Source organism: Mycteria americana, chromosome 2 (assembly GCF_035582795.1).
Source record: "Mycteria americana isolate JAX WOST 10 ecotype Jacksonville Zoo and Gardens chromosome 2, USCA_MyAme_1.0, whole genome shotgun sequence".
Classification (NCBI taxonomy): Eukaryota; Metazoa; Chordata; class Aves; order Ciconiiformes; family Ciconiidae; genus Mycteria; species Mycteria americana.
The window spans coordinates 32,508,105-32,522,595 of NC_134366.1; the positions used below are offsets into that span (position 1 = coordinate 32,508,105).

At 36.2% G+C, this 14,491-nt stretch overlaps 1 protein-coding gene across 6 annotated transcripts in view; it reads right to left on the reverse strand.

Annotated features, from left to right (window-relative positions):
* The window catches only part of DGKB (diacylglycerol kinase beta), a 327,466-nt gene that overhangs the window by 238,042 nt on the left and 74,933 nt on the right, over positions 1–14,491 (reverse strand). For all 6 annotated transcript variants that reach the window (XM_075495543.1, XM_075495545.1, XM_075495547.1 and 3 more), the window contains 4 exons: positions 8,841–8,958; positions 5,966–6,054; positions 5,769–5,885; positions 487–585 (listed from right to left, as the gene is read on the reverse strand). In XM_075495543.1, coding sequence (XP_075351658.1) covers positions 487–585; positions 5,769–5,885; positions 5,966–6,054; positions 8,841–8,958 — 423 coding nt within the window. The remainder of the gene's footprint in view (positions 1–486; positions 586–5,768; positions 5,886–5,965; positions 6,055–8,840; positions 8,959–14,491) is intronic.

Here is a 14,491-nt window from a genome sequence, read left to right on the forward strand (position 1 = left end):
GCAGAATAAAATATACCATAATGTTGATGCACAGCTTACTGCAAGACCAGTGTCATCATTCTAGGTAACCTCCGGCTTAGATCAGAGACCTCAGCATTGCAGATATACAATATGCATCCCAAGCAAAAACTGTCCATAAGAATAACTTCATTATTCTGGGAAGTTGGATCTATAAAAGATGTAAAATGTAGAAGTGTTCTGCCTATACAGTTTCTGGTAAGTACCGTCTGAGTAAGTGATAAAACCTGAGTCAGCTTCAGTTATAATATGCCCTACAGAAAGTTCATTCTCACATGAAGGAAAATGCAATATGCGGAGGATAAAGCACGCTTGTGCCTATAAACTCATCAGCCAGGATTACCCATTGTGTTCAAGGTTCACACAGTTCTGTGAATTTAACAAATACTGTGGCAGTCAGTCCCAGCATTGTTTTACTGTTACCTACGACAGAGGATTACATCTGAAATAAACATATGGACAACTCACCAATACTACTGGGCAGATTGATGTGGGTGGTAAAATATGGTCCTTCAAAGGTCCACAGTCACATTCAGGTTTGAGATGTGAAGCACATTTGTTATGCAACTACAGAAAGACAGAAAATGAAAATTCAACTTAGACATTTTACTACTACAGTCTAAGAAAATGGGCATCCTAGAATGGGGTGAGTTTAATTAATCTAATTATTACTAGAGTACTACAAGGAAAATGAAACACACTGCAGTGGAAAGCCTCTTAGGACTGACAAAACCAATTAATTTATATTGAAGCAAAGAACAGTGAATCAAAATATTTTCCCGTTTGGAAATTGCACATGTGGTCCAGCACACAAAATAAGAATATGGCATGGCAGTACAGTAACATCAGCATAGTGTTATTGGTGATCAAAACTTTCATTTCAGAAGACAGATTCTTGCACTGAGCCAGGAACTTCTGTTACTACTAGTGGGCAATCTGTGGTAATTCAGGGCAGCCTTTGGCATTATTGGTATAACTCTGCTTCCTACCTGAAGCTGATAAAGTCACTACTGATTCAACTCTGATGCTGCAGTATCTATGAAAATATATATGAAATACAAATAAGAGAATAATGTAGGACTATCTAAGAGCTTTAAGCTATATTGGAGAAATTTTGGTCTTGATTGAATCAATGTTCAGGCTTCCATTGACTGTTAAGGAACCTGAATTACTCTCCTTTTTCTACTTTATCCTTAGCGTTCATCCAGTTTTCCTGAAAGCAATGAGAAGAGTTCTACTCTGAAAACATGCAAAGAATATCCTCAGGTCTGCTGACTGAAAGAACATTGGCTTAATTCTGTATTGTTAAAAAGGTGGAAGGGAAAAATGCGTATGTAACATCGACAAAAACCGCCAACAAATAATGATATATTTCTTGAAATATCTTGCATGAGCAATCAAGAGTTCTTGTTGATATTTTAGGATTTAACTCAATTCAAATGTCTCTAAACAGAATATTTCAACATACACATCCAGCCACACAGTACAAAGGCACAGTTGTGTGCCTGGATCACAGAATCACAGAATCATATAGGTTGGAAAAGACCTTTAAGATCATCGAGTCCAACTGTAAACCTAACACTACCAAGACCACCACTATACCATGCCCCTAAGCACCTCATCCAAACCTCTTTTAAATACCTCCAGGGACGGTGACTCAACCACTTCCCTGGGCAGCCTCTTCCAATGCTTGACAACCCTTTCAGTGAAGTAAAATTTCCTAATATCCAGTCTAAACCTCCCCTGGTGCAACTTGAGGCCATTTCCTCTTGTCCTATCACTTGTTACCTGGGAGAAGAGACCGACCACCACCTCTCTACAACCTCCTTTCAGGTAGTTGTAGAGAGCAATAAGGTCTCCCCTCAGCCTCCTTTTCTCCAGGCTAAACAAACCCAGTTCCCTCAGCCGCTCCTCATCAGACTTGTGCTCCAGACCCTTCACCAGCTTCATTGCCCTCCTCTGGACACGCTCCAGCACCTCAATGTCTCTCTTGTCGTGAGGGGCCCAAAACTGAACACAGTGTTCAAGGTGTGGCCTCACCAGTGCCGAGTACAGGGGTACGATCACTTCCCTAGTCCTGATAGCCATGCTATTTTTGATACAAGCCAGGATGCCATTGGCTTTCTTGGCCACCTAGGCACACTGCTGGCTCATATTCAGCCGGCTGTCAACCAACACCCCCAGGTCCTTTTCTGCCTGGCAGCTTTCCAGCCACTCTTCCCCAAGCCTGTAGCGTTGCATGGGGTTGTTGTGACCCAAGTGCAGGACCTTGCACTTGGCCTTGTTGAACCTCATACAATTGACCTCGGCCCATCGATCCAGCCTGTCCAGGTCCCTCTGCACAGCCTTCCTACCCTCAAGCAGATCAACACTCCCACACAACTTGGTGTCATCTGCAAACTTACTGAGGGTAAACTTACTGAGGGATCATGCAAAGCATTCACAATTAATTGCTATACTTCGCAATAGTATTAGAGATAGCGACAATAAAATACAACCTAATGTTGTGAAATTTGGTGAAAGCTTATTATTTTGGACTTGATGATCTTAAAGGTCTTTTGCCACCTAAATGATTCTATGATTCTATTTCTGCATTGATTCAATAAAGTGAGCATGAAGTTCTTCATGTAATATGCATTTCCCATAGAGATTAATATTTTATTTTTTGAGAAGATATGTATATTTGCATTAAAGAAAAACAAGCAGCATAATAAATAACAGAAATTTTGAAGTAAAAATTTCATTTAACAAGTGATTTAACTAGTATAATAGGTAGCATACAGCATTAGTTCAACAGGTTCAATAGCTGTTATAAAATCTGTAGTTCAATGCCTGAATCTGCAACTCACATTTTTCCAATGACTGATTCATCTTCCCTTAGATGATTTAACTATGTCAGTATGAACTCTATTAAAATTACAATAAAATTGTACCAGTTGCTGGTGTATATAAGCTTTACCGGTAATATGGTCTTCATAAAGTTATCTGGTACAGTTAATGTTGACATAACATTTCTGAATTTTGAACTGAATGGCACCTAATATTAACCTTGTCCATATTCATTTATACTGCAAAGTTACCTTTTCAGGCAGTTACTTAGCAACAGAAAATAAAAGTCTAACGAGTTTCGATTTACTCTGAGTATTAAAGCCTTATTGTGAGGGTATTTTGGTAGTCCTGTAATCTAAATCATTTGTCATGCTAATTCTCTGCCTCAGTGGTAAGGCTACTTGTAGCATAATTAATGCACACCAGGCCATATTACATCAAATAAAAGTATCTTCACACATTCAGTGGTAATTAGCAGCTTTGCTACTCGGTGGTATGCAAACTTATCCATGAAAAAAATAGCTTAATCTTCTTATTAGTCTCTGCTGATCTTTGACAACAGAATTGGTGCATAGCAGACAACAGAAATGGTAGAAGATATGTAGCTTTAATGAAAATAACACTTTGACATAATGAAATAAAATAATATGCATCTCTTCTCAAAAAAATGTTTTAGCAGATTTTAAATACATTTCCCCAAAATTCCCTTACCCCAAACCTAGCTCCTTTAGAATATTATGTCCCTCACAACCAGATGCCTGCAAAGTAGGAAAAACTGTATTTGCTGGAGAGAAAACAACGTAAAGAACATTTACAAGACTGTAGTAGAGAACTATAGAGTATATGGAAGAGAGAATCATAGGCCTGGCTGAGAACTCAGTATAACAAAGCCTCCCTAGTGAAAAACATCTCTAAATTTTGGGATTTGATTCAGTTATTTGACATCAGAAGTGACCCTATTAAGTTGTAAGAAGGAGAGATATTTAAAATACATGAAAGAGGCTCAGAATTAGTAGTGTAATAACTAGCACCCTCTTAAATAACAAAAATATGTCAGCAACAAGCCCTAAATGTGGTGTTGTACAAGGAGTTGAAAATGTATGAAGGATATGATGACAATTATATAACTTCAGAATATCCATTCAAAAATCAGTTATCTGTTAGAAATTTAAAACACTGTTTTTTCAGTAATAAAGTTATTACTATTAGCAAAGAAAGCTATTGTAATAGAATATATAGAATACACAGAATTACAAGTGAATAAGAGATTGAAAAACAAATAATTTGCAGTATTTTTAAAACTTTAAAAATACTCATTTTTTAGTTATGTGTCTAATTTACACCTGAAGCCATAAAAATTAAATAAAAAGATTAATAAAGTTATTTTGAAAATACAACAATACTTTTACAAAAAATAAAAATCTTTAAATTACTGATGGAAAAACAATTGCAAAATTGTAAACTTCAGTGCCAACATTTTCAATTTTGGCTGTCCAAAAACATAGGCCCATTTTTAACTGGAATTTTGATAGATATTTAAGCATTTAAATATGCACACAAGATATGCACCTAAGATATTTTCAAAAGAATTTAGCCTCTTCCTTCACAGTGGTTTCAATGATAAATCATTCCTCAGTATTTCCTCAGTGAATATCAGTTCTTATAGAATTCCTCTAAATCTTCATGTGCATCTTCAAGAAGTAAAAGGCCTTTACAAATCTAGTCCAGATTCACATGAACTAATGGGAAAATCATTTTTCTGAGGAGCTACAGAATTTGCAACTTCCTTTGACTTTAAGAGAGAGCCTTACAAAATATGTATTTCTTGAATGATATACACATATTATACAGATGTAAATACTTCTATATCTAGAGCGGAACACTCTTATTTATCTATCTAAACACAAATAGCCATTGCCTAAATTTAATTATCTGGATGCGAAAATTTTGGATTGGGTGTTTTACTCTCTACATAAATTATCCAAATTTTGACAGCAATCTGGACTACATATTTGCTTTCTTCTAAAATATTGGGTTTTAAGTAATCATAACAGCTTATCACTGAAAGTATCCTGGATCCATTTTCTTTGATGATGTTTCATATTTTGTATTCTTGTCTTAAGAAAATATGTCATAAAACATCCAAACTTGTATGCTGAAAACAAACAATCACTAATGCCTCAGTCTCATATTATTATTTAAAACACTGAACAAACAACTGCTGTTCCATAACAATAACAATAATAATAATAATAATGTTATCAGCAAAAGGGTAAAAACCCTAGAAGAAGGCCGAATCTCTCCCCATTTAGATTTAAATCCTGCCCTGGCTAGGAACAGAAATACTGGCATTGCTCCTTCTAGCATGAAGATCTCACTTATAAGGGCAGTGTTCCTTGAATGTCATTAGTTCCAGTTATTGGTTCCTGCTGAATAAGGAGAGCACAAAAGTTGTATATATTAGACTTGGTGCACAGATTAGTATATTATCAAGATGTTTCTGCTATTATTACCAGACACTTGAAATCACTGTATCCTACCAGATGTCCTCAATTTCATTTGCCTGTCAGTACACCACAAATTAGGATTTTGCCCTAGTGTTACAGTGACCTTGACTTTCCCCAGTACTGAAAACTCTTTTATAATCTTTCTGTAATGTAGATTGGGAATTCAGCTCTTTAGAATGACATATATTATTTCCATTTGTATATTGTCTTGAAGCAGAGTACACCTTTAAGCGTATTTGCTTGCAACAATTAAGCACTCCTACGAATATTCTGCATATACCATTTCTTAAACACACACTGTCCATTCCTGATGACAAAACTGAATGAGACCTTTTGAATTATGAGGCTATAAAAAAGATATGCAGATTTTTGTCTCTCTAACCTGTGCTAAAGGTTTTACTATAGTATACTCACTGTGATCTGACACCAAACACAGTGAAGTCCAGTCAAGCCTTGGTAACATTTTATAGTTTTGTGACACTTATCACATTTTGTTGGACAATTTCCTTCTACCCAGAAATGGTGCATTACCTGCAAAAGAAAAGTGTGGATATACATACAGTTACTAAATTAACAGATACATGGCAAAGTTAATGCTACCCCAAACTTACATCAGTATTCTTTTTGGACTTCACATATGTTTTGATGCATGATGCAGGAGCTCTTGAGACACAGCGTTCGTGGACTGTATACTTGCAAACTGAAAAAAGAAACACATTAATAGATGTTGAGGCAATGGTGTTTCTGACTACATTTTTATGAAACAAATAACGTTACCAGCATGCCGTCTCTATATAATCAATCCAATCAGTCAATGAAAACTCAAACTAGACTGCTTTTTCCACGGAATACAAAAGGCCAATTAGAACAGGAAATATTATGCAAGTGAGAAATCCAAGAATGCACTATCATTGCATAACAGGAAATGCTTAATTAAATCAGAGCTCACTACATTTTTTCACAATAATTCCCAAATGACAAAAAATATTAAAGACAAATTGATGACTGCCAAATGGTTTGGTGTCATTTGCTAGTAGAAAGAAATCTATATTTTACAAACTATAGGCATGAGAGCAGCTGGCAAGCACAAAAATAAAAGCCAATGAATTTACGTTGTTCCTTCTATTGATTTATAAATCTTAAATGGCTGATTAGTCCATTTTCAGATAGCAATTGTTTTCATGTATTCCATGTAATCACCGCAACTTTAACTCTTACTTTCCCAAATACCAGCTCCTGAGAAGCCTTTTTTTCCTAACCCCTCCATACCAGTCTGAGGTAACTACTATTGTTGACCAGGTCTGTAAAGATCGTACTAGCTGCATTTGGAAAATATACAAATGTCAGGGTAGAATGCAAAGCTCTCCTGACTTCAACTATACAACTGTGCCTAGATGAGGAAATAATGCTACAGATTATACCTTCATTCAATAGAGTCAACTATTAAAAACTGAGAATGAATTTCTCCCTGCATGGTATACGTCTCACGCTTTTGACCTCAAGAGCAATTAAGCACAAAGTACTTCTAAACACCTTGCTTGCACCTATTACACAAACCCAGTGGGAGGCGCAGCCATTAATCAGACAAACTGCAGGGAGTAACATTGTTGATTGGACCATGGAGGGATGGTGAGGCCCCCTGCAGTTTCCTTTTTTTTTTTTTCCTCCCACACAATCTAAAATGCAAATAATGAAATCTATAGCAATGCTTTGAAAACATATTGGAGAAGAAGCTTTAGCAAGATAAGGAAATAGTGTAATAATGTTTTAAGTAGACTCATGCCCCTTGCTGCATGAAGTAACTGAAAGGAGCATGTGGATGTTCTTCAGATACTCTGGGACCATTGTTCTCAGCACATAAATGCCAAGCACAATAACAAAGAAATTTTAAAGAGGTACATAGCAGCAGAGAAAATTACAGCTCTTGTAAGGCTGGTCTTTTGGGGGCAGTTTACTTTATATAACTCATCTACACATTCCTGATAACTACTGAAGAAGATGATCTACATTATTTGCTCAATAGAATTTTCTCATTCAAACATATATGGGTCTTATATTTCCTCACAAGGATTAAGTTTACATCAGTCTGACATAGAAGAATATTAAAGAATGTAACCTTCCAAGACCTAATAGTCAATTCAGCATTTTATATATATATTCCAGTTACTGTCATCAGCATTTATTAATCTGAAGTTATGCAATTTCTATTTGTTTGAATTTTAATAAACGTATCTCTCCCATTCCATAGTATTGTGAATGAAATGATACGATGTGAAAACACATATGTGGAGGATTTACATCTGAATTATGTTTCAAAGAGAGCTGTGGCCCACAGAGGAGAGAGAAATGGTCGATTCCAAAACCCTCATTCATTCAGACTAATCTCAAATTAAATCAATAGAACTGTACAGGCAGAAAGGTCCTGAACAGCTGTGATGGGCTATCTTTCATACCAAAAATGGAGAAAGTAAGTTACACTAAGAAACTGATTAATTTATCAAAAAGAACAATGAAAGGTGACTTGATACCATCATGAGAAGAATACAGTGGGTACTAAAGATCTCATTAATCTATTGGAGCAGGGCATAACACGAACCAGTCATTGGAACCGTCTACCAGACATATTCAAATCAGAAAATAGGTCTTAAAAAAAGATGATTAATCATTGGAACACACCACAAAAGAAAGATATGGATCATCCATCTCTTGAAATATTCAAACAGAGACGAGGTATCTTTCGGCAAGATTTGGTTTCTCAAGATACAGGTTATGAGCTGGTCAAACACAGATTATTAGGAGATACATAGATATAACTCAAGGAATTGAACTGTAGTAACTGTATCTAACAGTCCAATGAAGGTCACATTAGATGCAGTAGTTTTTCTGTGTTTCTTTACCTTAAAATCTATAATCAGTTAATATGTGAAAGCATGGCAAGACCAAGATTTATGATTACAAACCAAGTAAACATAAAAAACTTTAGAAGTGTTACAGAAACTTGATTTCTGGGAAACTGGGATTTTGACCTTCACAATTAACAAAACAAGAATTCTGTGCAAAATTTGAATAAACAAATATGGGACTTAGATGCCGGTCAAGTTGATACCTATTAAAGAATATGAATAAGTATTAATAAATACAAAGAGGAATAACAAAAACATAAGGTTGAAACTTAAGCATGATACTTGCTAAGAGAAAAGAAAAAAAAAAAAGAAAGAACCAAAAAGAGGCAGACTCCAAAGGGAACTAACACTGAGAGCTATTATAATACAGAAAACTCCCTCAAACAACAGCTTTGAAAGCCCAATATCCTGAAAAATTAAAAATGGAACCTTGAGTGCTCAAGCACAGAAAACAAAGGGGGAGACACCATTGTGCTGGAAATGGTTCTGTACTGGGAAGCTACTCATTCTTTGCTATGCAGCGAGCACAACATTTCTAGGAATAGACATGTATGCAAATGGATGCTGAAATGCTTATACTCACAAGAACAGCAGAGACCTTGCTTGCCTACTCCGATTAGCATGTTCAAACAAAGATTACAGTAGGCAGGCTTGTTAAAGTGTTTCAGTCTCCATACGTGCTGCCCATCATCTTTCACATTCTGCACAGGACATAAAAGAAACAGATTTCACTTAATAAAATAAACAATGAAAGATATAAGTGCCAATAAAAATTGGAGATTGACTCAAGAACGTAAAAGACAAGCTGTTACTTCGTTTAATACTCTGCACCAGATCACAGTATAATCATTCTAAATACACAGGCAATGATATAATAAAAAATTCTTCAGAAGCTCATGGACATCCATGTGTTTCAAAAACGACTCAGAAAAAACACCAGGCTGCTGTCACCACTGCAACACAATGCTAGCAATAAATCTAGGCTGATATTAAATTACAACTAGTACTAAAACTGACTAAAATTTGTTCTAGACTAATTCTAAAAATAAAGGTGCTGCAGGTTAGAAGGTAAAACTCCCCAAAATGAACAATAAAAAGGATTTTTTAAAACTACAGAGATATTCTTAATGACCCTTAGAATTAGGGACACGTATCAACATGTGAAGTTGGAAATCTAACCACACCACAATAATATTTACTGCCAGCTTTACTTTATGTCAATCTACTGCTGATAGTCTATCAAAAAACACGTATTTAAGGGTGAGATTTACATCCTAGACCTCTTCTCCAAAAACTGAATTCCTTACATGTAAGCCCACATTTTTCAGTTAGCTGTAGCACTATACTCAAATCTAGCATGAATAGACTGATTGGCACTTACAACTCAGAGGCCCACTGTAACTTAAGCGTACAACTAAAATATTATCAAATCATTTACGTTTATGAAAGTAAGCTTTCAGCTGCATGATTCTCCTCTTCCTTCTTAATGGAATCATTCTGAGACCTCACTGTTATTAGAAGGTTTTCAAAGTTATGTGCACTTGGTACAGATGTTAAATTAATTCTGTGAATTCTGGGTTTCTTGGCAAGTGTGGCCATCAGACTTTTTCCTTTTTGCAGTCATCAGAGGTTTTGATTTTTAAAAAAATTAGATTAACCTAATGTAATAGCACTTGATTTTTAATTTATTTATTTATTTATTTTACCAAATATAACATCCAATAGAACAAAGGCAGTTAACGTCTATCAGCTGGAAATGGGCTGCAGTAGTTTGATTCTTCATTGTGTATTACTGAAACACTGTATGACCACTTCTTGGTCATTTCATTACCAAAAGGAAATTGTCACATAGCTAAAGGAAGCCACATCAACTTCTGGTTCTCGGAAGCCAAATCAACAGCTGGTTCTCACCCAGTTTCTGATTTCTCACATCAAACTATTACTACTATTTGTCATCATGTATATACAATATTCCTGACTAGATCTTCAATAGTATGATGGTTTTCATTGGTAAGGACAGTCAATGTAAGTCAGCGGACATAAACTTCAATAAAAATTTAGTTTTGTCCTATATTAGCATATCTTGCATGAGTTATGTCCTTAAAAATCAGTATTGCTCTCTTCTAAGAGTTAGCTGTTAATGACAAGTCACAGATGACGAGGACTTCTTTACCCCTGTGGGGAAAAAAAAAAAATCCTGAAGGAAAATCAGCACTCCAAGAAATTAAGAATGTTTGGTTCAAAGCCAGGTCCTAGCCAGAACACAACTTTGAATAATTCCTACAAATTACCTAGAAACAAAAGGAACTGAAGTTAGCTGGAATATTTTTCCTCTATTGAGATATCAGGATCAGAGCCTAAGTGGAGTTCCCCCGATATTATCAGCAGGAGTTCAAATGCCATCTCTGACAGCTGGGCAATGTCAGGGTCCCCTTTCTGCAGAAAGAGCAGAACAGATGCCTAATGTGGGATTCTCGGGCTGGCAAAGAGTGTGGAAGTTTTCCAATTTCCCCTGAAGAAGCAGAAATAGATTCTGCAGCTGTGGAGCACTAGAAGTCTGTCAAGCTCCTGCATGACTGGCAGCTGAAAAGGATGTCTTTCATTAAACGGAGCTCTGTAACTTCTGTTCTTCTTTCCATCTTACTACCACATTCCACACATTTTTGAAGTTATTGTTAATAGTTAATTGTTAGTAATAATAATTTTGAAGTAATGTTAATATAGTATGTGAGTTTCAAGTCTTCTGAAAGTAGACAATTATTCACTAGAGAGTAAAGACCATGTAAATCCTTCTGAGAAAAAACAGCAAACAATGTACACTTTCATTTTAACATTACTCAGGTCATCAACAGATACAGTCATAGACCACAAGCACTTAAAATGCAAGCTGACCAGCTTTCCTTAGCAAAATATTTGCTATTTCTGAAAATTAACAAAAATTCATAATTATGCATAAACTTGCCCCTCTTCCACATTAGTTGTGTTACTTTTTCATTTTATTTTTAAAGAATGGCCATTACATGTGAATATGTCGCTTCTTATTTGAACAGAACATATGGACTAACTTAGCTGGCATTTTCCTTATCAGAAAAACAAACAAGTCTTGATGTGGGTGTTCTGCCAATTAAAACACTTAACTGTGTTACAGACTGCAACTGATGCAAATCCATTACATAAACACAATGCACTTTTGGAAAATAGCAAATTAAATTTTTGCTCTTGTGCACTGCCAAAAATAAGCAATAAAGTGCTGCATATGATTATGCATGCACATAACTTTTTAAAACATTGCCAAGAAAAAAAAAAAAGACATAATGTGAAACAAAGCCCCCTCAATGCAAGTCTTTAAGTATGAATAAAATCCACAATTCTGACACATCAGTGCATTTACTGACATTCACTCATTTTGCTTCCATATCCTGAAAAAGAGTTTAAAAACAAATAGTCATTAAGAAGATCTCAAAGCAAGGCAGGTACAGTAAAAAAAAAAAAAAAATCTCTTCCTCACTTCATTATACATCACTGAAAATGAAGCCTCCATATGCCATATGCAGACTTTATCACATAATGACAATAGCAACATTTATTTTGTTAACAATGGTTCTCTTAACTTATGGTCCTGACCCTTCTACCATGGATTTGATTGCCAAAGGGACTTGACCTTTAAGAAGCAAGTCAACCATGAAAGAGCCAGCCTTAGAATGAGTGGAAGATTTTATGCAGTCACAGAATTTAGCTACACATCTCTAATCTGGTTAATATTAACCTACTTCAGCTTTTTAGATATTTGTAAATAAAGGTGCCCAAAGAGATCTTAAGGTTTCAAGCACAAAAGTCAAGATTCTGAGACTTAAAAAAGGTAATGAAATCACTGATAAATTTTCAACCTAGCAAGTATTCCCTCTTACAATAGCTACAGAGTGTCTGAAATACCAGCATGCTCAGTCTTTTCTATGAGAAGAGTCAATAACAAGCAACCTAGGGAGACGGATGTTAGAGAGTCTGCTAAGTTATTCTTTCAATGCCTACTGTTATTTTAATTTATTTTAAAAATATTTACATGACTTAAAGACATTTTTATGACTGATATTTGGGTATTCAGTCAGTGAGAAGAGTGTCCATTAAACCACGCAGCACCTCCTTTCAATACAAATGCAGTTAAGTTCCATACTCCTTTGGTAGCTCTCAGCAAAGAATTCATGTCAGGTTTTGTTTTGTTCATTTTGGTTTGGGGAGAGGGGGTTCTAAGTCTGTTCTAGTACAACTAGAGAGGGAGTAACCTCATTCAAGGGAGGGCTCCTCACTTCTAACTTCCAAGATATTTTGTGTGTGTCTGTGTGTGCGTGCTGGAGAAAGGGGGGGGGGAAATCACTTCCGCAGCCTTCATCCATGCACTGACCAGTATACTATCCTGATCATGCAGAAATGCTTAAGCATTAATATGCACATGAGAAAATGACAGCATAGAAAATGGAGCAGAGGAGGGGAAATTAATGTGTTTAAACAAGCATCATAATTAGACACACTATGAAGTTTCCCTGTCCCTAAGTTGGTAGTCACCTGTCATCTGCAGAGACTGAAATGCTGCAGAAATTACATTTTAAGTAATGATAAATTTGTATACCTGCATGAAATACTATTTATTTTACATCTTATACACAGAACAGGTTAGAGTTACTCCTGACTTCTGGGCTTTTACTAACCTACAGGCAAAAGGAAAAGCAGGACTGTAGTAAGGAAAGGCATTTGCAAACTTCCTGCAAAGAAGTGGGAGCTAGCACAGCATAAAAGTAGACAGCAGTGTCAAGAAGAGAGATGTGCACTTTTTTAGCAGCTCTTGCTATGAAGTCTCAGAAAGCATTAACATTACCCCCTCTGCTGGCAATGCCGTGAAATGAGACTGGTAAAATAGCTCCCGTTATCGCTTAGGGTGAATCTGCTTCCCAGCTGGTAAGGAGCTGGCACAAAGAGGGTAAGCTACAGCTTCTTCTAGCAGGGGCTTGGTTTTGCCCTCTGTACATATGGAAATAGCATATGGCTCATTGGCACTTCGGCTTTTCAGAAAACTCACCCACCAGACTTTAGAGAGGACTTACAAAAATATCCCTGGGGACAATAAAAGGCCAGATCACCCTCATTGCTTGCTGAATGAAAGAAATACAACTCTACGAAATTGCCTAGGTATTAAATAGTCATTTCAGACTTCAGCCTGAGAGGGACTCCTCATGGTGCAACAGATCCCACACCAGACTTGCAAATGTTTGCAAGTCCCCAGTTTGGTTCCACTTTCACATACTCAGAGCTCAAAAAGTAAGCCAACAATAACGTAATATACAGTGTAAGAAGCAGTTATTTCCCAAGTGTGGATTCACACTCGAGTATTCCATCCCATATTTAATCAAAAAGGTTAAAAAAGAGTTACCTTTTAAATTCTTTGAGTGTAATAGCATAATATTTGCTGCTTGAGGATCCAAAATAAAATTGTAAGAGCATATCCTTCTGATTTAATTGAAGCACAGTCACACTTCAACACAAATGTGTTTGGCCCATTGAGATTTACCTTGATTTAAAAGGTGACATGGGTTGAAGATTACACCTGGTAACTTAAAAGAAAGGTATAGTGGCTTGGTTTCAGATTATTGATGACTTTATGAAGCATTTACAGTTGTTCAATTTCTCTCTCACCTTAGGGCAGCTTTTCAGCAACTGTACAGTACCAGATGCAGTGCAACTGTGACATCTAGTGGCCAGTGAAGAGGGAATAAAACACTTTCCACTCCTAAAACACGGGATTTTTTTAAACACTAGCACTTGTGAACTTGCAGTTTACACCTACTTTTTGTACAGTTACTGGCAGACGTGGTAGTAATGATCTGTTACAAGAGACGTGAGACCAAAATATCTGGCATGGAATTACTTTAGAAGAGAAATCAAGTGCTTTTATCAGAACAGGATGGAATAATATTGTACAAGTGAGGAACTAGCAAAGAGCAAAGTACAATGTTCATGGCTGACAAAAACTCTTAGGAGCAAACGATCATTAACTGGCTTTTTGTGCCCAGATTACAAAGCACATTTTAAGCAATGCTAGGAAAGTCAATGGGGTAACTCTCAAACTTCACTGACAATGCTGATCTGCTTAAATTAAAGCAGAATGAAATTAAAAGGTCAGAAACTTTGAAGGTTTCTACCGTGGAGGAGTAGAATAAATAGCCTCTTGGTCACTAGTATGCA